The sequence below is a fragment of the Gekko japonicus genome, unplaced genomic scaffold, assembly GCF_001447785.1.
Source record: "Gekko japonicus isolate JY-2015 unplaced genomic scaffold, Gekko_japonicus_V1.1 scaffold4247, whole genome shotgun sequence".
In the NCBI taxonomy this organism is placed as follows: Eukaryota; Metazoa; Chordata; class Lepidosauria; order Squamata; family Gekkonidae; genus Gekko; species Gekko japonicus.
In genome coordinates, this window is record NW_015176577.1 from 26,620 (window position 1) to 52,998 (window position 26,379).

General features: G+C 47.2%; 2 protein-coding genes across 4 annotated transcripts in view; both read left to right on the forward strand.

Moving 5' to 3' along the window:
* Positions 1 to 11,132, forward strand: part of LOC107124123 (von Willebrand factor A domain-containing protein 5A-like) — a gene marked incomplete at its 5' end in the record, with an annotated part of 37,461 nt that extends 26,329 nt beyond the window's left edge. Inside the window, 5 exons of the mRNA XM_015427514.1 lie at positions 572 to 777; positions 3,095 to 3,118; positions 4,495 to 4,646; positions 5,055 to 5,178; positions 7,707 to 11,132. Of these exons, the coding sequence (XP_015283000.1) occupies positions 572 to 777; positions 3,095 to 3,118; positions 4,495 to 4,646; positions 5,055 to 5,178; positions 7,707 to 7,786 (586 nt within the window). The remainder of the gene's footprint in view (positions 1 to 571; positions 778 to 3,094; positions 3,119 to 4,494; positions 4,647 to 5,054; positions 5,179 to 7,706) is intronic.
* Positions 11,133 to 15,026: 3,894 nt separating this feature from the next.
* The window catches only part of LOC107124124 (von Willebrand factor A domain-containing protein 5A-like), a 31,694-nt gene continuing 20,341 nt past the window's right edge, over positions 15,027 to 26,379 (forward strand). For 2 of the 3 annotated variants that reach the window (XM_015427515.1, XM_015427517.1), the window contains exons 1-5: positions 15,027 to 15,217; positions 20,500 to 20,586; positions 20,905 to 21,107; positions 22,621 to 22,843; positions 24,517 to 24,689. In XM_015427515.1, the coding sequence (XP_015283001.1) occupies positions 20,547 to 20,586; positions 20,905 to 21,107; positions 22,621 to 22,843; positions 24,517 to 24,689 (639 nt within the window). In that variant the 5' untranslated portion in view covers positions 15,027 to 15,217; positions 20,500 to 20,546. Of the gene's footprint in view, positions 15,218 to 20,495; positions 20,587 to 20,904; positions 21,108 to 22,620; positions 22,844 to 24,516; positions 24,690 to 26,379 lie in introns of all 3 variants that reach the window. The other variant, XM_015427516.1, reaches the window with a different exon arrangement.

The window sequence follows — 26,379 nt, forward strand, 5'->3', positions numbered from 1 at the left end:
CAACCCGCCCAGACAGACAGACAGACGGAGGAAGCTTTCTCCCTCCCTCCCCCCCTCCTTCCTTCACCCACCCACTCACTCACCCACCCTACCTGTCTAGGCGTTCGTTGTCTCCGTCCACAACGGGCTTTGCTCCCTAGTTTATTCATAAAGCTGAGTTTTGTACTAGGGTGTCATTCAGTTTCCTTTGAGGCTGAGAGAATAGGCCTAGAGTGGATACTAGGTCTCATTCTGGCCACATTTGGAGTGACTTTCCCAAATTGCTTATGTGCAGCAGGTGCCCTACAGACAACCAAGCAGTGTGTGCTAAATATGGGTCTAAGACAGAGCACAGAACAGGCATTTGTAACAGACACCATGAGTCTCTTAACTGACTGGACAGATGTGGCTGTTGGCTTCCGTTCACTTGTCACTCCAGTGTCAACAACCAATATGCCGTCTGGATTTTAGCAAGCATGGGCAGAAAATACTTCTGTAGCTGAGGTGGTCCCTTTTTCTCCTCAGCCATGGACTTAATATACACTGTGACAAATGCTCCTTCCCCCCCCCTGCCCCCGCTCTCTCTTTCCAGGCTCCCTGTTCATCGACTGGCAGCTCGAGCCCTGTTGCAGGACCTGGAGGGCACTGGAGAGAAGGATGAAGAAAAACAGTGCCTGGCTCTGGAGACGAGCCTGAGTTCCGGGGTGATATGTTCCCTGACGGCCTACATCGGGGTGAACACAGAGATGAGCCAGCCAGTGCAAGGCCCCATTATCCACAGAGCTCTCCCACCTCCAGGTGAGTGAATGAGCTGTGCTCAATCACAGAAAGGCGGATGAACTGAACCCAGGGATTTAGGACTGGGTATGATCTCTGGGAAAGCAAATGGGTTTGTTTTTAATTTAGAACATTTCTATGCCATCTCCGAGAGACTTGCTCGAGGTGGCTTATAAAATAAAGCGTCATAAAACTCCAAACAGCTAACTTTAAATTATTTTTTAGGAGCTATACGCTCCATACCCTCCCTTGGATGGCCCAGGCTAGACTGGCCTCGACAGACGCCAGAAGCTAAGGCAGGGTTGGCCCCAGTGTCAAGACTGGTCCTCCTTGGTCCATGTTATGTACTGACAGCATAACATGAATCGCCTAATCCACCTCCCATGTTGAGCTTCGAGCCAGCCTAGGCTCCGACTGTAATCAAAAGCTTTGGTCGCATCGGAACAGCGACCAATCACAAAGAGACTATTCACTGAGCGGGAAGGACTCTGATTTGCCTTTATCCTTACAATCTGATTGGTTGTTATGTATATAGTAGGCGTGGCTATGTTAGCCCGGCAGGTTTAAAAGGAGCCCGGCTCCAATGTTTTACTGTTCTGGTTTCTGAATGCGTTTGAGTGCTTGTTCGTATTTCCATTAAAGCTGAATCACTTGCTGAAATCACTCTACGAGTCCTTTGTTAGCGCGATCTAACAGTCCAAGAGATTTGCTTCCCCTTCTCCAACCTGAGACCCTGGAGCAAGCCCCACTGTGGTAATCTAACCCAGCATAGTTTGAGTTTGGGCCAGTAGGCTCCCAGCAACACGCCATAAAGCAAAACAAAGCTGTATTAGACAGAAATTAAACAATTTTCAAAGCAATACCATTCCAGTGGAGAGATCACGCACACAGAAGATAATAAAACGAACGTCTCTAAATACACTTACTGGACAAGGCCTTTGCAGCTTAGATCTTAGTTTATCAAAACTCTAGCAGATTCATTCCAAAGCAAGCAGCAAATCTATTACAGATGTCACATATGGCAAAAGCAGGTAACGGGGAAAGGGAAATAGAACAGGATAGTCTAATGGCATAGACTACATTATAGAAATGTGAGAGACATAAACCTCTTGACCCTCACCAGCCGATTGCTGTTCTGTCTCTGATGGTTCTTCTGGAGGAAGAGCTAGTTCCCTTCCTCCCATCTCTATCCAGCTGAAGTCAGTGAACAAATTAGTAGGCCTAAGAAACAACCTTGATGAAGTAATGGTCTAGGAGGGGTGGTGTAGAGGTAGCTGACTTCGGTCATTAACCAACCAGAGCCAAAACAATTTTGGGAGTGGAATTTTCTTCGAAAGATGTCTTCCCTCTTGACACCTGATTACTATTTGGATGGGAGGCCACCAAGGAAGTCCAGCGTCACTGTGCAGAAGCAGGCAATGACAAACCATCTCCAAACATCTCTTACCCTGAAACCCCTATGGGGTCACCATAAGGCAGCTGTCACTCGATGGCACTTTTCACCACCATTGACCCAGCTTTTTTTAAAAACAAAAAACAGAAAGAAGGTGAGTATAGCATAACATATTCAACAATGTTAAAAGGATCTCATAAAACAGGCCAGAGTAGACTACAAAAGCTGTTTAAAAGATTCCCTCCCCCCCATCAAAAGCCTGGGTGAAAAAGAAGACGAGACTCATTGGAAAGGACAGTAATGCTAGGAAAGTTTGTAGGCAGCAGGAAGCGAGGAAGACGCGGCATGATGTATTGAATCAATAAAGGAAGCCACGGCCTTTCAATCTGCAGGACTCCAGCAAGGCTGTTAATGATAGGACATTTGGGAGGTCACTAATTCATAGGGCTGTGATAAATTGGAAGTAACTTGACAGCACATAACACACAATGAATGTTTTATGAGTACAGTCAACACGAAGTGAGCTTCAAGGGGAAGAGTATCCCAGAGTGTTGTGATGTCTCAAGCTGGGGTCAGGGCAGTGGACATGAAGGTACCAGCTTGTAGTGTCCTGGCACCACTGGTGGACCTACTGATGGCACCTGGTATTTTTGGCCACTGTGTGACAGAGTGTTGGACTGGATGGGCCATTGACCTGATCCAACATTAGCTTCTCTTATATTACATTCATACCCTTCAGATGTATAAGTGCATGATGGATAAATGGTTTTTCATAGTTTCTTTGATGGCCCACTCAGGGTAGATCTGGATGTGGAACAGATTATGTCTTTCCTTGAACCAGAACCTATTTATGGAAAACAAGGAGGGGCATTGGCTTCAAGGGGGCATTCAAAGGCAGCAAGAAAAAATGCTATGAAGCTGATTCTGTTGTTTTTGTTTTCACAGGGCAACTGTATTTATATAACCCAGGTAATGTATCAGAAGGAGTTATAATAAGTGGAGGGGACAGAGCTGATGGACCACGTAGATATCACCATATCACTGTCTCTAATTTAGGGTTGCCTACAAGAAAATCAAATTTAAATTGTCCAATGGCATTAGGCTTAATTCATCAGGTGATTCGAAGGTGGCCAGAGAAGAATGAGTGTGAACTAAAGTAAGGAGAAGGATCACAGTACAAGGAGAGTAAAGATGCCTGAATAGAGCATCAGCTGACTAAGGCTATAGCTGGTTAATGCCTTCAAAGGCAGATCCTCTAGTGGCCATCACAAAATTTTGCACCAGTAAATTCCACACATAAACAATATGCTCTGTCCAGAGCTTTGTACCCTGGAGCCAGGGCCGGCCCGAGGTTTTTTGGCGCCCTAGGCGAAACTAGTGCTCCCCCAGGCGAGGCTGCCTTGTGGTGCCCCCCCCTCACCTTGTGTCTCCCCCTGCCGCTGCCACGTGCCTCTCCGGTGCTCAAGCTAGGCGCATAGGGTGGAGGAGAAGAGGGGGCTACAAGGCTCTTCGGAGGGTGGCCCTTCTGCTTTTTCTTCCCCCCCCGCCCGCTTCCCTCTGTCTCTCCTCCCCCCCCGGGGGACTGGGAACCCCCCAGCCGTGTGTGCACCGTCCCCTTGCTCCCTGCGGGGACGGCGCCAAGGAGACTCACCGAGGGCGGTGTGAAGGAATCGTCCAGTCCGAGCCGGCCTGTCTCCGAGGAGGAAGTGGCAGCGGATCTGCTCCAGCCCCCTCTATGCACCACGCATGCCTACCTGAGCCGCCCTGTCGCTGGGCCCTTCAGGCAGCGCCGTCCGCCTCCTTCCCGCCCTGCAGGCCACCTGCGCCTCAGGACAGGCCCCGGGAGCAGCAGGGGGGATGCTTCCTCCCTCCTCGTTTCTTTCCCCGTCTGCTTCTGGGTGCAGGACTCGGGGTGAAAGAGGCGGCGGCGGTCCCCTGGTCCGGGACTAGATGCATGCAGGGCTTTTGGCGGGGGGGGGGGGGGGGGGGGGGGTTTGGGCCCTCGGGGTGAAAGAGGCGGCGGCGGTCCCCTGGTCCGGGACTAGATGCATGCAGGGCTTTTGGGGGGGGGGGGGGCGAGTGCAGTTTGGCACCCCTAAGGGCCAGCCCGGTCTAGGTGAACACCTAGTTTGCCTAGTGAGCGAGCCGGCCCTGCCTGGAGCCTTATAAGTGTGGTAGGAAGTACTTCTGCCCTTAGGAGTGTAGTTGCTTGCTAAGGAGGAAATCTCCCCAAGTAAGCAATAAGGCATGGCAAGTACAAAGAGGGAAATCATACAGCCAAGGGAGATGTTGCTGGCTACGTGTTACTTGGTGATTCTTCTGAGTGCCCTTCTCATCCCCTGTAGGGGGGGAAGATCCCACCCCCAAGAAAAAGGAATCCCCTCTCCTGAGGCTGGTCTCCCTGCAGAATGCAGAGGGCTCCTGGAGCCTCGATTCCAGCCTGGCCAGTCTGCTGGGCCTGAGTGAGGCAAAGATCACGAGCAAAACACCTGAACAGGTAAGTTCTGTGGCAAGGACAGAACCTGGCATTTGAACGGGTGTCTGGGCAGGGCCATAGCACTCTTAGGTGTCTTTTTGCCTGATTTTAGGGTGAAGAACAGACATAATTTATTCCTAACCCAGTTTATTGACTTCAGTTCTGGTTCCAAACCTATAGTGAAACCAGTTCCAGAAAAAAAGGGGGCAGGGAGGAAAACTGAATTAATTAATTATGGTCTACTCAGTGAAGATAGTAATGTTCAACCATAGTTAATGCAATCCCAGGGTTTCACATCCCAGTTTGCATCCCACCTGAAAACATAGTTTCAGTTTCTTTGCTTGATCATGGTTACGTGGTGGGCCTGGGCAGGGCCTGTGAGCGGGCGGGACTCAGTGTCTCTCTTCTCTCTCTCCCCCCCCCCACTAGGTGGCCCCCAATGTGTGGGCAACTGTGCTGGCCATCCTATGGCTCCACTCCAACGCTGCAAAGCAGAGGGATGAATGGGAGCTGCTGGAAGCGAAAGCGCTCGACTGGCTTCAAGCAACTGCAGGTGAGAGGGTTGTGGCGGGTTAACAAAAGGATCCTGAGAACAGGGCAAGAGATGGAAGGCAAAGGCTGGAGTCTGGAGAATGGGACTGAGGCAGCAGCCTCCAGTTCAGCTAATCCCCAGTTCAGGATCTAGTTCTCCAAGGCTGGCTATTTCACCCCTTTTCTGACCATTGCCCAGTACTCCTCCTCTCAAAGCTGGAAAGTATTACGTGGCTCAGTCACATAATCAGCCTAGGGTGGGGTCCCCCCCCCCCGTTAAGCATCTAAAGCTTTGGAGAGCCAGTTTGGTGTAGTGGTTAGGAGCGCGGACTCTAATCTGGGAGAACCGGGTTTGATTCTCCACTCCTCCACATACAGCTGCTGGTGTGACCTTGGGTAAGTTACAAGTTCTTTCAGAGCTGTTCTCTCATGAGCAGCCCTCAGAAGAGCTCTCTCAGCCCTGCCTACCTCACAGGGTGTCTGTTGTGGGGAGGGGAAAGGAGATTGTAAGCCGCTCTGAGATGCCTCCAGGTAGTGAAGGGCAGGGTATAAGTCCAATCTCTTCTTCTTTGTCAAGACATACATTATGCATACCTGAAATATTCTGCTAAAGCCAAATCTCAGTATATGCAACCGATGCAGAGTGGCTGCATCTCATCTCCACACCCCTAAGGCACCTGGAGGTTTGGTGGAAAGAGCCATGCATTTGGCACTCTCTTTCCCCTCTCGTCTGCTGCACCCTCACTCTTTCTGCTGTTCCCAGGCAGCTCATTCCCCATAAGGGCAACAAAGTGTGGACAGCTGGCCTCTGGGAGCCTGCACATAGGTGGCTTCACTAGACTCTGGGCCTCATTTAAAGGTGAATTTTCCCATTTGTTCTTTCTGGCATTTTAGACACTGGGTTTGCAATGGATGGCACCCCAGTGCTATTTCCCCTGTATTCTACGGCACCCTACAGAACTGGACTTCTAAGAGAGTCTTGCAATAAGAGACCCTATTTCATGCAATTGAAGACGGGAGGGGAATGAGGTCCCTTGGCTAAAAATGACTACTTCCCTATCCTTGGAAATAAAAATATAACCACTCTGAACTCTTGAAATCTTCTTTTGTGTAGCAATCTATTACCCGCTAAATATATTTTTACAAGGGCTGGGGTGGGTGGTGTCCTTCAGGCAGGGTCTCTAGTGACAGCAGGAAGTGGCCCTCGAATAACAAAGCCCTACAGAGAGAGAGGGAGATGGGGTTTCTCCTCCAAAAGGGAATTGTCTTGGCACCTGCCCGAGCAGGAGCAGAGCACCTTTCCATGCAAGGAGTTGTGACAGTAACAGCAGGAAGAGTGACTGTTGCCTTTCCCAGGAACAAGCAAGGGAATAGGGGTCCCTTGTGGGATAGGACCATATCAGGCTGACATGGCTCAGGGTCTGTCAACTGTAAGCCATTAAGCTAGCCCGCAGGGGTCATTTCGTAGAAAAAGAGGTGCAGGGGCTCATTAGCATAACTCATTAGCATAACTTATTTGCCTATGCCACACCCCCTGACATCACCGGAAGTGTGTCAGAAGGCAACACCCACCGCTCAGGCTCCACTGGACTCTTGGATTGCTAGCTATTGGGGGGGGGGAACGTGCAGATCTGCCCTCGCAGAGGAGGGAGAGCTTGTACCTGAATAAAACCTGGTCTTAAAGGTGCCACTGGACTGTTTTGGACCGGGGGGCTGGGGGGGGGGCTCTGCAGCTTACCTGGCTGCTTCCTGCTCTGATTGAGGGCTGCTGGGAGTAGGGGGTGGGGCTTGTTGCATGTGCCCGCCCCCTGGGCTCTTGACTGCCGGAGCTCCGCTCCTGTGCGCTCCTGCAGGAAATGACCCCTGAAGCTAGGGCACCAGTTGTGTCAAGTTGTGTTAGCTTTCTGTGGCATTCTATCTGTTTTGCATTCTTCTGTGATTAGGAAACAATTTTCTTTATTCCTCCTCGCCCCTGCAAGTAACTGCATACACCTTACCTTACTCTTGGTTTCCTCCAAATAAATGTAACATGTATTAAGAGGACCTGTGCTGTCTTCAGATTGCTCAGGTGCTAAAGGCCCAGCCTTTATGTATGCTGGCCTGGGGGGGGGGGAGCAAAAGTGGGCCTGTTGGACTCTGAGGTCTCAGTGACGGGTGGTGCAGTGACCTGGTGAGTGTGCACGGGCTGTTATTGTAGGGGCAGCAAACAGTGGCCTAATGGATTCAGGGAAGCTGTGTCCTCTGTTTTTTCTGGAGGAACCGTGACATCTGGCATTTTGTGACTCTTGTATAGATTGTTTAAAAATAGGGGTTTTTCCCCCTTTTTTGACGCTTGAAGGGGTTGCACCTTCTCCCCTGTGCTAAAGCACAAAGCGCCAAAGACTTAAATAAGATCTTCTGCACACAACAGAGCATTAAGCCTGGATGGGACCTTGTTCTGTCTTTACTGAAAAGGGACTTGCAGAACCCTCCCAGAGATATGCTAAAATGCAGCCTGAGTATATTGTGCTTGTGGTGAAAGACTCTTAACCCTTTCACTGTTTGGTATAGGGTCTCAGCTAGCGGACTGCGTGAAGACTGGCAATGCAGTGCTGGGCAGCAGCGTGAGCCCCCAGACTCTGGGTCTCTGAGCTCCTCTCTGTTCCCTTGTGCCTTTGCTCCTCCTTCTCATCCTGCCCATGTGTAACCAGCTTCATTATCGTGCCTGAGAGCCTCTCTTACCAGTGTGCTGGGGCTCCACCGTGCCTGAAAGTTGCTTGGACAGTCGTTCATTATCGTGCCTGAGAGCCTCTCTTACCAGTGTGCTGGGGCTCCACCGTGCCTGAAAGTTGCTCCTCTTTCCTCTGCCACGAAGGTGCCTTATGGTCCTGAGTCCCCTATCCCAGCACGTGCAGTGTGGTAGGTTCAGTAGTCAAGCTCTGCCCTTTATAAACTCTGTAGTTGTAAATGCTTCCCATTGGTATAATATGGAGAATAAATATTAAAGTGAATTGTACTGCTGCTAAGAGGGTGTGATGACAAGCTGTGATGGACTCTTCCCTTGAGTTAGGGATTTTGGCAATTAGTAGGCATCCCTTCGGGATGTGAAAAACCTCTACCTGAAACCTCGGAGAGCCACTGCCTGTCTGAGTAGACCTTGCCAGTGGTCTGATTGAGTATGAGCCATCTTCATGTATGCGTATGATGTTTTTAAACCACACACACAGGATAGATGCCCCTGGAAGTCAGGATTTTTTAAAAAAATTTGAAATACCAAGGAAGGTATTGTTGGATGTTCAGAGGTTAGAAGAAACCTACTTGCTCCTCAAGAGTTATAAAGGGGTGCAATTTCTTTTAGGTCAAAGGTCTTACTCTTAAACTTCAAAGGGGCCCTCAAATGCTTCACTGCCCCAAATTTAGAGTGCTACAGTGAGATGGGCCCAGAGGACAGATAAATATACAGACAGACCTGATGAGATTGGAGGACAAGCTGTGATGAAATCTCCCTGGAGTGAAGATTTTGGCAATTAGTAGGTATCCCTCAGGGGTCATTCGTATCTTGGGAAGAAGGGTCATACAAATCCTGAGAATGAGAATTTAAAGCAGGTCTCAGTTCCGTGATGGTAATAATAAGATAATTGAGTTTGAACAACACTGAATTTAACTGTTCAAAAATACCCTCCAATGTTCTAGCACACAAAAGTGAGACTTCTGTGACCTGTTTAAACATTGTAACTGAACTTCTTCTCAATTGCACCATACAGTTCAAAACCCATACTAGTATCGGGGCAATCAGTGGCAAGAGGCTTTTCTAGGGGAGCTATAGCTGGAAATGTAGAAGCAAAGGGAGCCATCCAACATGAAAACTTTGTGCCCCAGGAGGTTAATAGGAGCCGGAAAGGAGTTAATTTTGCTCTGCTTAGAGAGCCAAGAAGGTAGTGAATCAGCTGGCCGTTGTAGGCACTTTCGGGCAACGGGGTCCCCATAGCTTCAAAACCCAACTAGAAACCTAGCTAGAAAAGACTTAAACCCCCACCCCCCAAAAAAGGTTATGGATAATAGTAGGTTACAGGTAATACCATAAGACAACAGGTTATGCTGTGCAAGATGATTCCCCAATTAATAACTGTCTCCTTAGGAAATAAAGAAGAGAGACAGTAAGAGCAATTGGAGAAGAAACAGTCACTGGAGACGAGTGAATGCCAGTGCCTTTCTGCACTCGCAAGGACCCATCCAATACAGTCCAGTGGCCGTGCTGTGGGTGTAGGTTTATCAAATGTTTGCTTTCATGGCAGGGTGACTGAATATCTTATAAAATGGGCTGACAGGTTTTGATTTGCCAGAGCTGTGTCGTGAGTGGCACAGGTGCACAAATGTAGCCTATAAATGAGGGCAATCCAGCTAATGGCGTCAAGGCTAGGGGCTACACTTCACCCTGCACAGCGATGGTTCCAGATGGTACCACATGGAACAGTAAGTAGACTTCCAAAACTCTCAGGCTGCTGTAAGGTAACACCACCTCCCAAAAAATTGCCATTAAACATCGGCTGTAGGTCTGTGCCTGTTGTCCAGGAAGCTAGCAAAACAATGTATAAAGCTGATGTTTAGAGGCTTACACAGGCCAACCGCAGATTGTGACTTTCAGCCAATGGCAGCTTTGATTCCTCCGCTACACCAGAGAACTCTTTAAAAGTTCAAAGCTTTCAGGAAAAACTTAGAGGAATGCAGAACACAAGAAAAACTGAATAAGTGAAGGCTGTCCAGTTAATGGCATCTGGCTGATAGCTTCTCCGCTTCCAAACACTCGGCAACAAGTTCTTAGAAATCCCAGGACTTGGAATGATAACAGCAGACACCCAGAAGGACTAGAAAAAGGATTTAGCAAGCTGGATGTAGTTTGTATCTTATTAATATCTTGTAAATGCGGAGCTTGAGTAAAAGCATCCCTCATCTTCCCCAGCCTCCGGTTAATGGGGGCCATCCTAAAATTCTGCCGCACTAAAGTGGGCTTCCTGATCCCACCGTAAAACTTCCAGAGCAAGGTAACTGCCCAACTCCTAGAGGTATGGGGTTGGAATGTTGCCATGGTTGTGAACCCAGAGAGGAGTCAAAACCTTTTCCTGAAATGGATCCTGGTACTACTCCCAGATGCTCCAGCTGCCTTGATGAGAGCTGAACTAGACCTTCCATCTATTCAGGCACATGTGCACATAGCCCTAGTTAACTACTGGCACAAATTGAAGAGTGTTCCAGTTAGTCTTCTCTCTAGCATTTATATCACTCTATTTCAGAAAGGTTCTGCGTGATCCACCAATTACAATAAAATATTCCATCTGTATAAAATGCCAGATGTTGTTTGTGGTGCCAGCCAGGCCAATTTCAGTTGCCAGGCCTGGGTATGCATGCATGACACTGCTGCTGATAGGCAAGTTATTTCAGGTACTAAATTCTCTCCCTAGTTTAAATTAAACGGGATCATTCTAGGGCACACTATCTGTCCAAGATTACCCTTTACAAATTTTTCTTAGCCTTCACATCTATTTGTTTTCAAACAATGAAAACTGCCAGGCTTGTAGAAAACTATACACAAAAACTAGTCAGTCAAAATCTATGCATTTGCAGAGCCTTACAACTAGAAGATCTATGCCATTACTTGTTGGCCTGTCTGCTTTATGTAGCTTTTTCCAGGCAAAAAATTTTTTTCTTAGACACTATTCTGGCTAGCTTAGGCCCCAGCACGGCAATGGAGAAAGTTTTGTTTCTCCTCTCTCTCCTACAAAGTTGCCCTTTTGCCTTAGCATCCAAAGACTAGGCCAGCAAAATGTTATTCTTTTCCAAAGCCTGCTGGATGAATAGCCAAAAAGCTACTTTTATTAAATGAATTGTAATTGTTACAGAAATGTAACTTTTAGCAGTTTTTGGTAGCAATCTTTTGGCTTGCTGCCACAAGGGCCAGGTCCTTTTCAGTGGCGGCTCCTATCTGGTGGAATGAGCGAGCTCCCGGAGGAGATCAGGGCCCTGCGGGACTTGTTACAGTTCCGCAGGGCCTGCAAGACAGAGCTCTTCTGCCAGGCTTTCGAATAGGAGCCACCACCACCACCAATTGGGGCCTGCAAAGCTGGACCGCTGGGCTAGGTTGATTGGCCATTGAACATCGGGGCCATAGCATTCCCCCCCCCCCTTTTCTTTGATTTAGTGGGATGTGCAATAGGGGCGAGTGTGTTAGTCGCGCTGGATCCTTGGGAGTTGCCCATTGTATTTAACTGTTTTAAAATGTTTTAACCGTATTTTTATTGCACTGTGTGCCTTGATCGCGTAACTATGGTGTTGTTTTATGCCTGTGTACTGTAAGCCGCCCTGAGCCCGCGAGCGGGGAGGGCAGGATATAACTGTAATTAAATAAATATCCATTGCTATTTCACATTTGTTCTTATTTGTAATGGCCTTTGGCTCTACACAATAAAATCCAACTACATAAATATGCTGTGTGGTGAAGAGAATGGCTTTCTTCTATGTACCAAAGAACAAGTGCCTCAAAAGAAAAATAAATGGAAAATTCACACTCTCCGTTAATTAAATGTATTTTTTTAATGTTCACCTTTCTCTGTCCTCTAAAACGTCTCAGAGCAATTCAATAAATGTGGGAGAAGAAATGCTCAGATGTCCAAAGTATTGCCTTCAGACGAAAGATATAGAAAGTGGTAGAAGAGGCATTTCAGAAGTGCTGGTGGTCCCACAACACTGCGAGACTAAGCATTCTATTGGTATTATTGCAATGCCTCCGTAATGCAGTCACTCAGGCCCTCTTAACTTAAAAGTACAAATTTGGGTATGTGCAAACTGACCACTGGGTCTTCCAGAGTGCTGTTTTGTGTGTATCAAAGGTGTACTCGCATGCAAAATACATGTGGTATGTGGGGTAGAAGTAAGCTCTGCTAGCCCAGTCATCTTCCTAGCTAAAGACATGGGAAATTTGCATGGGAGGGGTACGTATGCACAGATGACGAGTCCCTCTCCTAAATATAGGAGGTGCAGATTTGCAATCCTGGGAAGATTTTTCAGGAACTGTACGCATCTCTTGAGATAGACAGGAGGCTGTCCTGCCCCTGAAGGGAAAAGCAGCTATTCAGCTGAACCTTTAGGTGTGCTCCTCCAGCATCCAGTCACTTTTCCAAAGAGCGATGGAATGTTGGAGGGAAGCACAGGAGGAGTGCAGTGGTACCTTTGGGACCAACAAAGTTTTATTCTGGATACACAAAAGCTTATTGCCAGAACTAAACTATGTTGGTCTTAAGGGTGCCATTGGACTCAAACTTTGTTCTGTTGCTTCAGACCAACATGGCTAACAGGCTGACTCCGTAGTTCCACTGAGTTCTCCCACCATTTTCCACATGGGAGAAACACTGAAGATAATTTGTCCATCTTATCCAAGGCTCATCCTTACTTCTCTCACCACCCCACATGGTTTTTGTCCATGCAGGTCCCACAACCCCTGGTGTGGCCTTTTTCATGGTAAAAAGGAACAACATCCAACCTTTTTTCCAAGCAGAAGAGCTGGTTAGACCCAACTAAGAAGCTGATATGTACATTCATGGTTAGCCAGCTGTTTCAGAAATCTCTCTAAGCCAGGAAAATGTTTATTATTATTATTTAATAATTTCTATACCACCCTCCCCCAAAGGGCTCAGGACAGTGTACACCATGCGTAAAAACATACAATACTTAATTTAAAACTATACCACCCTCCCACAAAGGGCTCAGGGCAGTGTACACCATGCGTAAAAACATACAATACTTAATTAAAAAAACATCAACAGCATCAGACTTCAAAGAACCAGTGATTAATCAGAATAAAAATGAATAATAAGCCTCTCCACGATGGTGCTCCGTATGTGGTTTCTTCCTTCAAGGGGTGGGTCATGGGCCGGATGCGATGGAAAGCCGTGCCATCCTCAACCATAGGCCTGGTGGAACATACACAAGGTAGTGACAAATGTTTCCAAAACCTCTCTACCATTCCTAGAGGCAGGAACTCATTAGCATAATAGGCCACACCCAACAGCAGACACTCATTAACATATTAGGCCACACCCCCATGTTACCAGAAGTGTGGTCATCCAGCCACACCCACCTTTTGCTTCTTATTCTGTTTACTTTGTTGTCAAAACCCAGGGCTTTTTTTGTAGCAGGAACTCCTTTGCATGTTAGGCCACACACCCCTAATGTAGCCAATCCTAATGAGTTTCTGCTCTTGGGTGTGGCCTATTATGCTAATGAGTTCCTGCTGGGCGTGGCCAACTCAGGAGCCAGCCGGAACTCCGTTCCTGTGCGTTCCTGCCCAAAAATAGCCCTGCCTAGAGGCAATGCTTAGCCTTCACTCATTCCCAATAACTGAAGGAGAGATAGGAATCAGAGTCTAGCAACTTATACTGAACTCCGCAGTGTGCCTCCTTGTAATGAGTGGAATCACTTGGGGCACTTTCCTTGCATTTCTGCCCTGCCATAGCTTTCTCAAGCCTGCCATTTGCCAACGCTGTCAAAGAGAAGCAGAAGAAACACAAACGTCTTGGGCACAACTTAAGATCTGAGCACTAGAACTTAGACCAAAATCACCGCTCCCCAATGCAAGATTTAGCTGTGGAATAGCCACTTGGTTTATTTTTATTTACTGTGTTTATAGCGCCTTTTCTGGCTGAGGCTCAGCGCAAAGTTCATAGTAAAATCAATGCAATCAATAGGATGAGGCATCTATTAATGTAATAGCGCTAAGATTACAGCAACCTGAAACAAACAGAGCGTTAGTCATATATTAAGCAATGCAGGGAAATAGTCTTGAGTAGAAAGAACCTAGTGAAAGGAAGATAATACATGCAGCAAACAGTTAATACATACTACACCGGGTGGCATGTGGTATAGGTCAATTTCGTTCCTTTTAAAAAGGTAAAGGTTCCCCTGCTCGAAAGCCAGGGTTGCGGTGCTCATCTCCGTTTCAAAGCCGAAGAGCCAGCGCTGTCCGAAGACGTTTCCGTGGTCATGTGGCCGGCATGACTAAACACCAAGGCGCACGGAACGCTCTTACCTTTACAAACCTATTAATCTGGGACTGGAGACACCTGGATTCAAATAAACTACTATGAAGCTCACTTGGTGACGCTGGGCCAATCATATTCTTGCAATTCAACCGGCTATGGCGGAAGGGAGATCCGTCTAGCTGTTCTGAGTTCTTTAGAGGAAAAGCAAGAGGAAAAAATATAACGGAAGCTACTGGAGGTGTGGAAGGTGACAGCGTTCCCACTTCAGTGGGAAGGTAACAGCGTTCCGTGCGCCTTGGTGTTTAGTCATGCCGGCCACATGACCACGGAAACGTCTTCGGACAGCGCTGGCTCTTCGGCTTTGAAACTGAGATGAGCACCGCAACCCTAGAGTCGGATTCGACTGGCTTTCGAGCAAGGGAACCTTTACCTTTACCTTTTTACTGGAGGTTAACACCATTCATGGCCACAATCTGGGGAAAGCACCTTGAGAAGAAAAGGTATCGATAACAGTACTGATTCCGACTTTCACTCCTTTTGAAATGACATGTCGGGGAAACTAAACGCGGAACCGCCTTGTGACAGTTTCCCGTCGCCCCCGGCAGCTGCCAAAAAAAAAATCCTCTAGAAGCCCTTCGTGTTTGTTTTCACTTTTCAGCAGAAAGTCAACGAGAGGAGGAACGGAGTCCCGCCGCCTAGCAACTCCTGCGCAGAGCTCACAGTGCAGGCACGCCCCCCTTGAGGGCGCCCAACCCCAAGGACCTGCAGTCTTTCTTCCGCTCACAATACAGGGCACGTTTGCTTTGCGGCTCAACCCCGCCCCAACGACAGGCTCCGTGGGCGGAAAGGCGCACCTGACATTTCCAAGCTGCACCACCGAGGCTCATCCCTCCGCGGGAATCTGAATGTTGACCAGCCGAGGCTGAAATTTGTAGACACTCCCCGGCGAGGGCGGGGATCTCGGGAAGTACTCGGGCTCCCGAAGGTTTTGCTTTCCATTCTGCCCTCCGGCTGCTGCAGAAAGGAGCAAACCCGCCGCGTAGAAGTGCCGTGAGTAGCGCGAACTTGTCCCTCTCCCGCGGCTACATTGTTTTAAACGACCGTGGATCAGTAGCCCGTTAGGGACTCGAGCAAGAAGGATTACTCCTCCGAGCCCGTCGCGAATCACCCAGGTCAACCGTGCTACGCAGTTGCATCCTGCGCGAGAACCTCCCACCAGTTTGTGCCCGCTTCTCTAGGGCCGGGTTGTGATGGCAGGATGATGCCGCCTGCGCTCTAAATGTCAGAGGCCCCGTTCGTTTCAGGCCCTGATCTGGATAGCCCAGGCTGGCCCGATCTCGGAACCTACGTAGGGTCGGTCCCGGGTAGTATTTGGACGGGAGACCTCCAAGGAATACCAGGGCAGCGTGACGCGGAGGCAGGCAAGGGCCAACCACCTCTGAACGTCTCCTTGCCTTGAAAACCTCCAAGGGGTTGCCGAAAAGTCAGCTGTGACTTGATGGCACTTCCCACCATCCATTACGAGCAGTGTTTCCTCTAAGCTGAGTTAGTGTGAGCTAGCTCACAGGTTTTTTTAGCCTCCAGCTCACACATTTTTTGTCTTGGCTCAGGAAGGAGGGCTCCAGAGCCAACTAACTTCTGCAGCAGCCGAATCGCTCGCTCACAATTTTAATGCCAGTCGTTCACACAGTAGAATTTTTGCTCACAAGGATCCATAGCTTAGAGGGAACATTGATTACGAGTAATGCTTTATTAAGCTCCCAGGGGCCTCCTAACCCTTTTCTTGGCCCTCCGAGCAATTCGTTGTGACTGTGGGCTTGGAAGGATTTCACCGTGTACAAGAGACTTCCCTGCGTTGCATTTGTATGAGAGCTGTTTGCCCCTTTACCAGGCTCTGATTACCTCTGTTGCTCCCCTGGATAATTTCGTGCCTCCCGTCTTTTTAAACCGACATCAATTAACGCCTCATCATTCCGTTCTGGAGTGTTTCCGCAGATGTTAAGCCCCCTCCCCTTGCAGTCTGGACACTCAGCCCTCTCCTGTCCACACACACACACACACGTTTAATTTCCAAAACAAGAGATGCTGGGAAGGATTGGGGGGGGGGGGGACAGTTCTGTCGGGAAGTCACATGTCATCTGATCTCCAAGCCTTGTTTGCTGTGAGAAAAACGACTGCAGCTGTTTAGGTGCTGAGAGACAGGATCCTCTGCTTTCTGCAGAAACTCTCCCAGGCCCTCTTAAACTTTCCTGCAGGTAGGTTTTAGGGCCAAGCTGTGGCTCAGATTTAAAAAGCAACAAACCTGGGGACGGGGGAATGAAGAAGGAGCCCATTTGGCACCTTAGAGGTCAGCACCATTTATTCCATGGTCATAGATCCATTTATTCCAGTGTCGGCTTATGTGAGTCAGAGCTCAGAGGATATGTCTTTTCAGGGGGGCATTTCTTCCGTTTTGTGATGTGTAGTGGTTCAGTCCCCCAGGATAATCAGAGTTGGATCCTTGCGCCCTAGAGATGAGAAGAAAAAGAGCAGGCAGGATTACAGATGTCAGTCTTTGTCTGGGAGAGAGTTGAAGAAGGAAGAGAGTTCACAGGAGTCATAGGTGCAGGAGAAGTACACCTGTGCTCCTCTGGCACAAAAGGAAATGGGGGGCTATCACCTAGTCAGTCAAGTCAGGGTTTTCCCCTACCCTGTAGACTAAGCAGGGACGGTTGCATCTCTGTTATGAAGTAAGTTTTGAGGGCTGAAAGCATTCTGCTGCACACCTGATTTCTTTTGAGGTTGTGTGTAAGACCACCTGACATCACAAAACAACAAGGGGTGCTTTGTGTGAGTTTTGGAAGCTGGTACCTGTCACAGGTTTTGGTTCATTCAACATGGAGTTTTGATTCAAAACTCTGGTTCAGGCTTGTGTGGCCTGCTTTGGGGTGCTTTCTCAGAGACTCAAACTGCCTTGCTGGGAAAGTGTTAGAGGAAATCCTCTAGGGGGTTCTTGGACACCATTGTATACAGAGATTAAAACCAGAACAGACACTCTTTATTCCCCATAAAGAGACAACACAGCTGGATGTTTAAAGAATAAATGTTGTCTTTACTGAATAATATTGGAATTCACAAGCATACAAAAACAGATTCGTTCACACACACTCACAAGTTCCTTTAGGTACAATAGAAATGGAAAGCAATCAGTATGAAAAATAATAAAGGTTGACTAACTGGGTGGTGACACACAAAAGGTTGACGAATATACTTATCTGATCCAGAAGAGAGTTTGATCTTCTCAATAAAGAATGCGGGAACAAAAGATCTCACCAGAGGGACTCTACTTTCACAAGGGCTTGAACCAGCCAACACGTGTGGGCTTCTTGGCTGCAGTCCAAGAGAGCCCCCAGCAGGGGTTTTGTTGCCGGGGGGGGGGGGGGGATGGCTGGCTAGCTTGCTTGCTAGCTGGCAGAGTACCTATCTAGAGGGAGTGGGGCAATATTCAAATCTAAGCCTATACCTCAATGGAACCATTTGGTCAAGGTGTCAAAGTTGTATCACCATGGAAACCTTTGTAGTGTTGATGCGCTGGCTTGGTCCAAGCAGTAAACAGGAAGAAGTCACTTTCAGATGCAAACCAGATACAGTGTTACGTGTTATCCAGAAATCCATCCATGGTGGTAAAGCTGTTGTTTGTAAGAGTCCTTTGGCTGAACATAATGGAGAATGCCTTCTTGTTCCCAAGGAAGGATGGATAGGTGTGTGTGTGTGTTCTCATTAGCATATTGGTGCAGGCAGCACATTGGCACAGCAGCTTCTAAATGCAGGCAGGCCAAACAAGCAAATCACACAGCATTCCAAAACCCATACACACAAATGCAGGTACATTCCATACACATAAGCATCAGCACAATACAAATAAAATGCAATGACAATCACATCTCCTAACAAAAGAACGCGCTGACCTTGGAATGGGGAGATAAGACAGCTGTGCTAGAGAGTCACCTCCTGGTACTGTCTCCCAATTAACATTCTATCCAGTAAAGCACCTGTGGGAAACCAGTGGGGGCTGGCTGCAGACAGACCCATCTCCTTTCTCATGTGGTGAGATGAACTATTAGATCATCTGGTCAGCAATTAGCTCATTCATCTGGCTATAGGTAATTGCAGAGGGCCCTGATTGGTGCAAAGGCCTAGCAACAGTTAGGACCCTTAGCAATGAAGGCATCATCTTCAAGCCTACTCTTCAGCTGGTTGGTGCCTGTTATCAAGACATGTTGGTGTGCTCTGGCTCTTTTTGGCCATCTTGGACTTATGCTTGCTGAAGTCAAACAACACTGGGCTTGTTGACTCTGGAGAGAGTTGCTTCGGAACCCCCCAGCTATGAATGGGTAATTTGTAACTTGTGAACCCATATCTTACAGTGTTTTAGTTAGCCTCTGAATTTCTAGTTTTCGTATTTTCTTCTCACCATAACTGTTCTTGTTTAAAGTATTATTTATTCCTTAATAAAAATATATATTTTAAATATCAATTCTGGTCATTTTTTTCACCGCCTGCCATTTCAATGTAGTACCTAGACTGGTAGACCACCTACCACAGTACTTAACTTTTGTGGGATTCCTGCTGTGAGTTTGCCTTGCCAGGGATGACTTCCTAGACATTCCCAGGAAACCTAGGAGTTGTCCTTTGGCTTCTGGCTAGACAGATAAATCAAAGGATTTGTGGCAGCCTACCAGACTGAGGTGCACCCCAATATTTAGTAATTTGTGTTTGCTGTCCTCTTAGCAAAAGACATTTAGCCTGGGTTGAGTTGGATGATCTTTCGACACCTTCATCCTCTCTTCAGCTGTCCTCTCTCTTTATGCCCCTTCTCCCTCTTGACTCTTCCAGTTCCCTTCTCCTTAGTTAACTCAGAATTTGGCCCCCAGTTGTCCCTGGCTGCCCCTCCTGCTATTGGTGCTCTCTGCCTTTTGTCTGGCTCCTTCTCTCTCTTTTTTAATATTTTTGTTATTAATTTATGCAAAAGAGGATATGGAAAATAAAAGGGAGGGGTTGTTAAAGTGATCATTGGTCAGCATAGGCGTTTACATTTGCCAGGAATACGTTTATAATGTCGGATACATAGCTCATGAGTATAATAGTCCAGATGTTTCCCATCTCCATTCAATTATATAAGTGTTCCATAATATCTATCTTAGATATATAGATATATAGATATATATTTATAATGTACTGTTTTTAGCAATTTAACACAGTCATTTTTACATACCATTTGCCTTTTTGTCTGGCTTTTTCTCTTAAAAACTTAGTTTAATTCTGTTGTTCTTCCACAGAAATCCTTCCTTGCCTTTTTCTCCCCAGTCCCTCCTGTGTGTTTAACCTCTTATTGTAAGCCTTTGGGCAGGGCCTGTGTCTATATGGAAAGCACCACATCATCTGGGCTGAAGGAATAATATTGGGAGGAGTGGGTCGGCTTGCTGTGTTCTTGCTGGGAAATCCTTCTTCTTGGGGAACCTTTTTGCTCCTTAAAGAGGCAATAATACGTGTTTTCATCTGTAGCATCTCAGAAGACGGCTTCCCTGAGGAATCCAGAAAACCTGCCTTGTTCCAGCCTTCCTCTTTTGGCCTACTCAATCAACCTTTTCTATATGTTGTGATTTATCAGAAAAGTTAGGGGAAACCGTTTCAGCATCTCATGACATGATCCTGGCAGCTCGGTGTGATTCTGAGCTCACCGTTGTGTAGTTATGCATGCTAAATGGTAGCCTGATTTTCTGTTTTCAGTTAAAAGTGTTGCACAGAATGTGGCTTCTAATCCATGCTAGCGAAAACCATTGTCAGCAGTATCTAGATGAATCATCATAGAGAAAAATGGTTCTGGCAGTTTGGGCTTTTAAACATCCTTTGTCCGTTTAATCCTTTTAACTGATAAACTGGAAAAACAACTGTAGACTTTGAAGCAGGTCCAATTTGAGTCACGGTGAAGTGTGAACACAAAAGCTGTGTGAAGGTCTAGCAGATTAGCAGATCTGCAGAAAGTTTTGATTAGATTCCGGTTTTCAAGTGCATGAGTGGTGGACTTTAATCTGGAGAACCGGGTTTGATTCCCCACTCCTCCACATGAAGCCAACTGGGCGACCTTGGGTCAGTCACAGCTCTCAGAGCTCTCTCAGCCCCACCTACCTCACAGGGTGTCTGTTGCGGGGAAAGGAAGGGAAGGAGATTATAAACTGCTCTGAGACTCCTTCGGGTAGTGAAGGGCAGGGTATAAAAACCAATTCTTCTATCCCTGTAACCAAAACTGAAAACGGAAATTCATTTTTTTTTGTTTTGTTTTGCATAGCTAGAGTTCTCACAACGTGCCAGCTTTGTCTCCAGAGATCCTCGCTTAAACATGACAGTTTGTGGCCTCGTCAAGACCTCTCAGGAGCCAGGTAAATCACCTGCATGTGGTTATTCAGCTCTGTATGTGTGTAACTGATATATTAAGCATGGAATGGTAACATTTTACTTGGCACTAAAAACTCAGATTAGTTGTAGAACTGATACTTTCCTAGTAACTTTTGGTACTAATCCAACTGGCCCTCTTAGCATGAAGAAAGCGGAGCTGACTTTGTTGGCTGTTTAGGAGTGGTTCCCCCACCATATGCTGCTTAGCGTTGAACTCTGGGCTCGGGGTCTCCTTCTGTGGCCCAAGCCAGGTCTTGAGTTGACATTGTTGACCTTCCTTGTTCACTGTTTCCTTGTGCCAGTGCCCTTGCAAAGCATCTCTGTGGATGTGGTGGTCCAAGGCTTCGTGGCTGATGTCGTGTCTGAGCTTCGGTACAAGAATGAGGAAAAGAACCCCGTGGAGGTGACCTTTGTTTTCCCTCTGGACGATGAAGCTGCCGTCTACGCTTTTGAGGGCCTGATTGGTGGGACACGGATTGAGGCTCAGATCCGAGAGAAGAAAGAGGTGAAGGGGCTGGGGAAAATATGGGGTGGGGGTCTTTGGGAGTGTGGGGTCTTAGTTTCAGAGATGAGCTGGAGAGATGAGCTGGATCAGTTCCCCAAACCAGACCTTGTGTCAACTGAAGGGGGAAATGGTGAAATGTGAATGAGCAATAGTGTAGCCATGTCTGTGAAGACCAAGTAAAGAACTGAGGGAGGTGTTTGACCTAGAGCTCGTCCAACTGTCGTCTGTGCTTTTAGGTGAAGTCTACAAAAGTCTTCATTCCTCACCTTACAGGGCAAACTAGCTTTTAACCTGTATCCTGTTTCCTTCTACTATAGTAGTCAGCAATTTGTGTCGCACATGTAGCATTGAGTAGATAAGGTAGTCGTATTCTTAAAAATATGTTAAGAAGAAAGTATAGATTGCTTTCTTATTGGCTACAAATGGTGCAGTTTGTTTTAGGGATGTGCACAAAAAATCAATATTTTTCAGGTTCGGGTATACTGAACCCGAAAAATATTGGTGTTTCCTGATATTGGGATTTTGAAAATAATTGGGACTGCCAATTTTTACGGTTTCATTGTACCCTGTGGGTACCATTATAATCAATGGGTCCCCATAGGCTATATTGAGAATCAATCCAGGGATATCTGGGGCTTGTGTGGGGGGGTATATTTTTAGGTTGAGGCACCAGATTTGCAGCATAGCTGCTGATGTTTCTCCAGGGGGTCCAATTCTATGAGGGATAATATTGCTGAAGATAATGTATCATCTATGAGAGATAATGTTACAAAAGAGAGATACCTATATCAAGATATAAAGTGATGGAGATGTATAGTAATTATTTTAGTATTGTTCAATTTAAACAATTCAAGGCAGAATGTTCGGTGAGATGTATCTAACATAAACAAGGGGGAAAATCGATATTGTATAGGCTTATGGACAGTGAAACTATGTAGAAACTTCATATAGTAGTATGAGAATCACTGCAAGAGAGAAGGTGGCTTATATTAAAACAGCAGAAAAATATAAAAAACAGGAGAATGCCAAAAGCAAGACCGAGGATACCTGAGGTATATATGTGTGCACGTATCAGTATGCTTAATAAGTTAAGGTAGGCATTCTGAAGGAAATTAAATTTATTGCTGAGGGGAAAATAAGCTGATCAGAAATCCAGAGAAGAGCAGAGGGCCAGACTTAACTGGCTGTCCTGGAGGACAGCTTAGGCCTCTACACTTATACAAAAACAAGAGCCCATCAAAACCCAATACCACATCATCAGTTTTGACCGATGTGTGTTGATCAGAATGCCTCAACTACTGCTCAGCAAAACATTTCAGGCATGAGAGCAGCATGGAACATCATCTTGTGCCAATCAGAGTTAATCCTCTTCCCCAGAGAGCATCCTTTTTCAAAGCATTTCCCATGGACCGCCTATTCACCAATATAATAGCGTGCCTTATTTTGGATCAGTGGCAGGCAACTTGCACCATGCCCCCCGTCACCCCTAATGCTCCCTCCTCTCCCAACACAGGCACAGCAGGAATACGAGGATGCCCTGAGCGAAGGACGGGAAGCCTTCCTGCTTGAGAGGGAGACAAACACCAGTGACATTTTCACCTGCAGCCTGGGAAACCTTCCGCCCAGTGAGGAGGCCACGCTGAAGCTGCGCTATGTCCAGGCGTTGGCTCCAGAACCCGATGGGGCCGTCCGCTTTGTCCTGCCTGCTGTGCTGAACCCACGCTACGAACCCCACGGTATAGATGAAGACGGATAGCCTGTTAGTTTGTCTGTAGCAGTAGTAAAGAGTAGGAGTCCAGTAGCACCTTAAAGACTAACACAATTTGTGGTAGGGTGTGAGCTTGTATGAGTCACTACCAGGGGTCATTTTGTAGAAAAAGAGGTGAAGGAGCTCATTAGCATGACTCATTAGCATAACTCATTTGCAAATGCCACACCCCCTGACATCACCGGAAGTGTGTCAGAAGGCAACACCCACCACTCAGGCTCCACTGGACTGTTTTGGATTGATAGTTATGGGGGGGATGTGCAGATCTGCCCTCACAGAGGAGGGAGAGCTTGTACCTGAATAAAACTTGGTCTTAAAGGTGCCACTGGACTGTTTTGGGCCGGGGGGGGGGGGGCTCTGCAACTTCCCTGGTTGCTTCTTGCTCTGACTGAGGGCTGCTGGGAGCAGGGGGTGGGGCTTGTTGCATGTGCCCGCCCCCTGGGCTCTTTACTGCCAGAGCTCCGCTCCTGTGCGTTCCCGCAGGAAATGACCCCTGGTCACTACTCACTTTTTCCAATACCAGAACCCCACGGTATGTGTGTGCCCTTCAAAAAAAAACCCCATTTAATTCCATGTCAGAAAGTTAGAAAGGGCATGGTTAACATTTTACTAAACATCAGAAGGTTGCTAAATCAAGAAAGTCACAGGAGGGAAACCCACTCCTCCATCCCAAGTAAAGACACCCCCCCCCCAAGTTTCAAGAGAACTGAAGAAAGGGGTCGGATTTTGTGGACTTCTGGCCATGGTGTACCCAGCCATCCTTCTCTGCATTGTTCTCTTTGGCAGAGGAATGGCAAGTTTATGGATGGCTTTAAAATAAAGGGAAATGTGTTATAGCGACTACTGGTAATCAAAACAGATCAAGAAGAGGAGATTGGATTTATACCCCGCCCTTCACAACCCAAAGGTGTCTCAGAGCAGCTTACAAACTCCTTTCCCTTCCCCGCCCCACAACAGACACCCTGTGAGGTAGGTGGGGCTGAGAGAGCTCTGACAGAAACTGTTCTTTTTTCAAGAACAGCTCTTATCAGAACCATGGCTTGCCCAAGGTCATCCAGCCCAGGGGCAAGTGGAGGAGTGGGGAATCAAACCCGGTTCTCCCAGATTAGAGTCCGCTCACTTAACCACTACATCAGACCAGTCTGTAGTCCAGGTGAAGGTCCACCGTAGAAATCCAAGGTCAAGGGCCTTCAAAATGAATCCAGGATCTTCCCCCAGAAAGCCAGCAGCACCAAGGAGCAGTGGGAGAGAAGTGGCTGCCCGGGCTTTTGGCTGCAGTTGAAATTTCTCTCCCCTCAACAACTCTTCCTCCTCCCAAGGGTAAAGGAGGCCTGCCTGACGGGCCAAGGGCAGCTCTTCTGATCCCTCCACGTTTAAACAGAAATAATTCAGAAATACTTTCTCAAGTGGTAGATGCCGTTCTGCACCTGTGGCAAGTGCTGAGTAGGCTGAGAGAGAGACCTCATTTAGAATCATCCATTCCTCATGGTATCTGTTTCCATTTGAATGTGCCTTTACCTACAATAACCCCATCTCTCTTCCCTCTGATACCAGAAATGCATAGTGTGCACTGCTGGTGAACTAAGGCAGGTTTTCCCCAACCTGACCTATAACGGTGGCCTTGCCTCTGTCTCTCTGTAGGGTCAGACAAGAACACAGTCACCAAGAGCATACCACGAGTGCCCCAGGGAAAGCTTCCCTATACGCTGGGCCTCTGCGCCACACTGGAGTCCTCCCATGGCATCAACCGGGTAGAATCAAAATGCACCTTGGAGCCCCTTCGCTACACAGTGGAAGACCACACTGCTGCCAAGGTGAGGCTACTGAGGATCTTTATAATTTATGCTAGTGGTTGTTTCTGGAGGAGGGTTATTTCCCCCCCCCCAAAAAAAAAATAATAATCATGTAAGCCGTGCCTGAAATTGTTACTGTTTCTCCTTAAAACATACATTTCAACTCCACACTTTGACAGGCACATGCCACAACAGCTGTAGTCTAGTTTCAGGTACTACAAGAGGATGCTTAATGATTAGCTGTTAATATATATATATATATAGGCTTACATAACCAAAAGTCTTAAGCACACATACACACATTTATGCAATAAAAATAACCAGTAAAACATCAACACTATTTAAAAAGCTCATACGTGAACAGTAGGGTGCGTTATCCCAATATGAGTGTGTTACACTGTCTAGAATCGTCAGACCACATAAAATAATGCTTCCAACTGGAACCCGCTACATCAAGTCAGAACAGTTTGAGCTTTCCCCTCCTTGTTCCTTTTTTTTTTTTTGCCACCAGGGCCAAAAACGTGGCCACTGCTTTGGTGACGTGAGTCAGCTCTGTCAGATAAAAGAGGAGAAATTGACCAGGGAAGGGAGGGGAGATTTTCTTTTATCAAGATAGGTATAATATACTTCTGCCTCTCCATCTTCCAGTTGGGGCAAGCTAGCACTATATGATCCATCGTCTCCACCCTACCTAGGCTACAGTCGCACAGCCGTTCAGAGAACGAGATGCCCTGAAAGCGGCCCAAGACTACATTCGACGGAAACGTATTCAGTCTAGGCTCTGCGAAGTATTAGCTGTTAATCATAACAAGGTTCAAGGTTTTTTCCATGTTGACAGTAGGAACAATTGAGTTTGCCAACAACTGTGTACCCCTCTGCGGTGGCCTGAATATAATCCTGCACTGTATCATGATTAGATAGAAAGTGAATGTCCAGAGGAATACTTCCCATAAATGCACACCTTTTTAGCATTTCAGCATGATGATGCCACAGTGCACCCAAAATGCATGGAGCTCAGGGGCCAGTATATACTCCGGCAAGGAACATTATAGCACAGCTGAATGGCATCACACAAACATTGACAGAAGATTGTGACTGAGTGGGGAATGAGGGGATTGATCACCACTCACCGAATCTCCATAGTTCTCCCTTGCATAAATAGAAAAGCATTTTAAAGTGACATTTCCAAGCCCCTTTTCCCATGGCCACTGCTTAATTAAAGAGCATGGGAGAGAACCTGATGGTCAAGCATGCAGGAGAAACCACTGGAACACTTTATACTACACACATTTTCCTAAATCTAATATATGTCAATAAGCTCTGTGTGTGGGTGTTGCGGGGCTCTCTGGTCCATTTGTTAGACATCTCTGATATCAGAGTAAGCAGTATCTATTCTCCGGTTATTCCACCCCCCATCTTTCTGCACGAGTTTCTAATCTGGGCATGCCTTCTCACCAAAAGGACAGGAGCCAACAACAGGGCTCATGCAGATGGTTTTCGTGTGTGTTTTTACCAAGGCTGATGATGCCACAAAAAACAGATCACGAAACCACGGGGAAAATCGGGTGAGGCTGCGGGTCAAAATGCGCACGCACGGCTTCAAGTGGGAAATTGACCAATGGAAACGGGGCAAAGGGAGGCGAGACCGCAGCACAGCTCCTTGTGCGAAATCAGCCCAAGTGTCATTCAGTGACCAAGTTCTGCCCAGTCC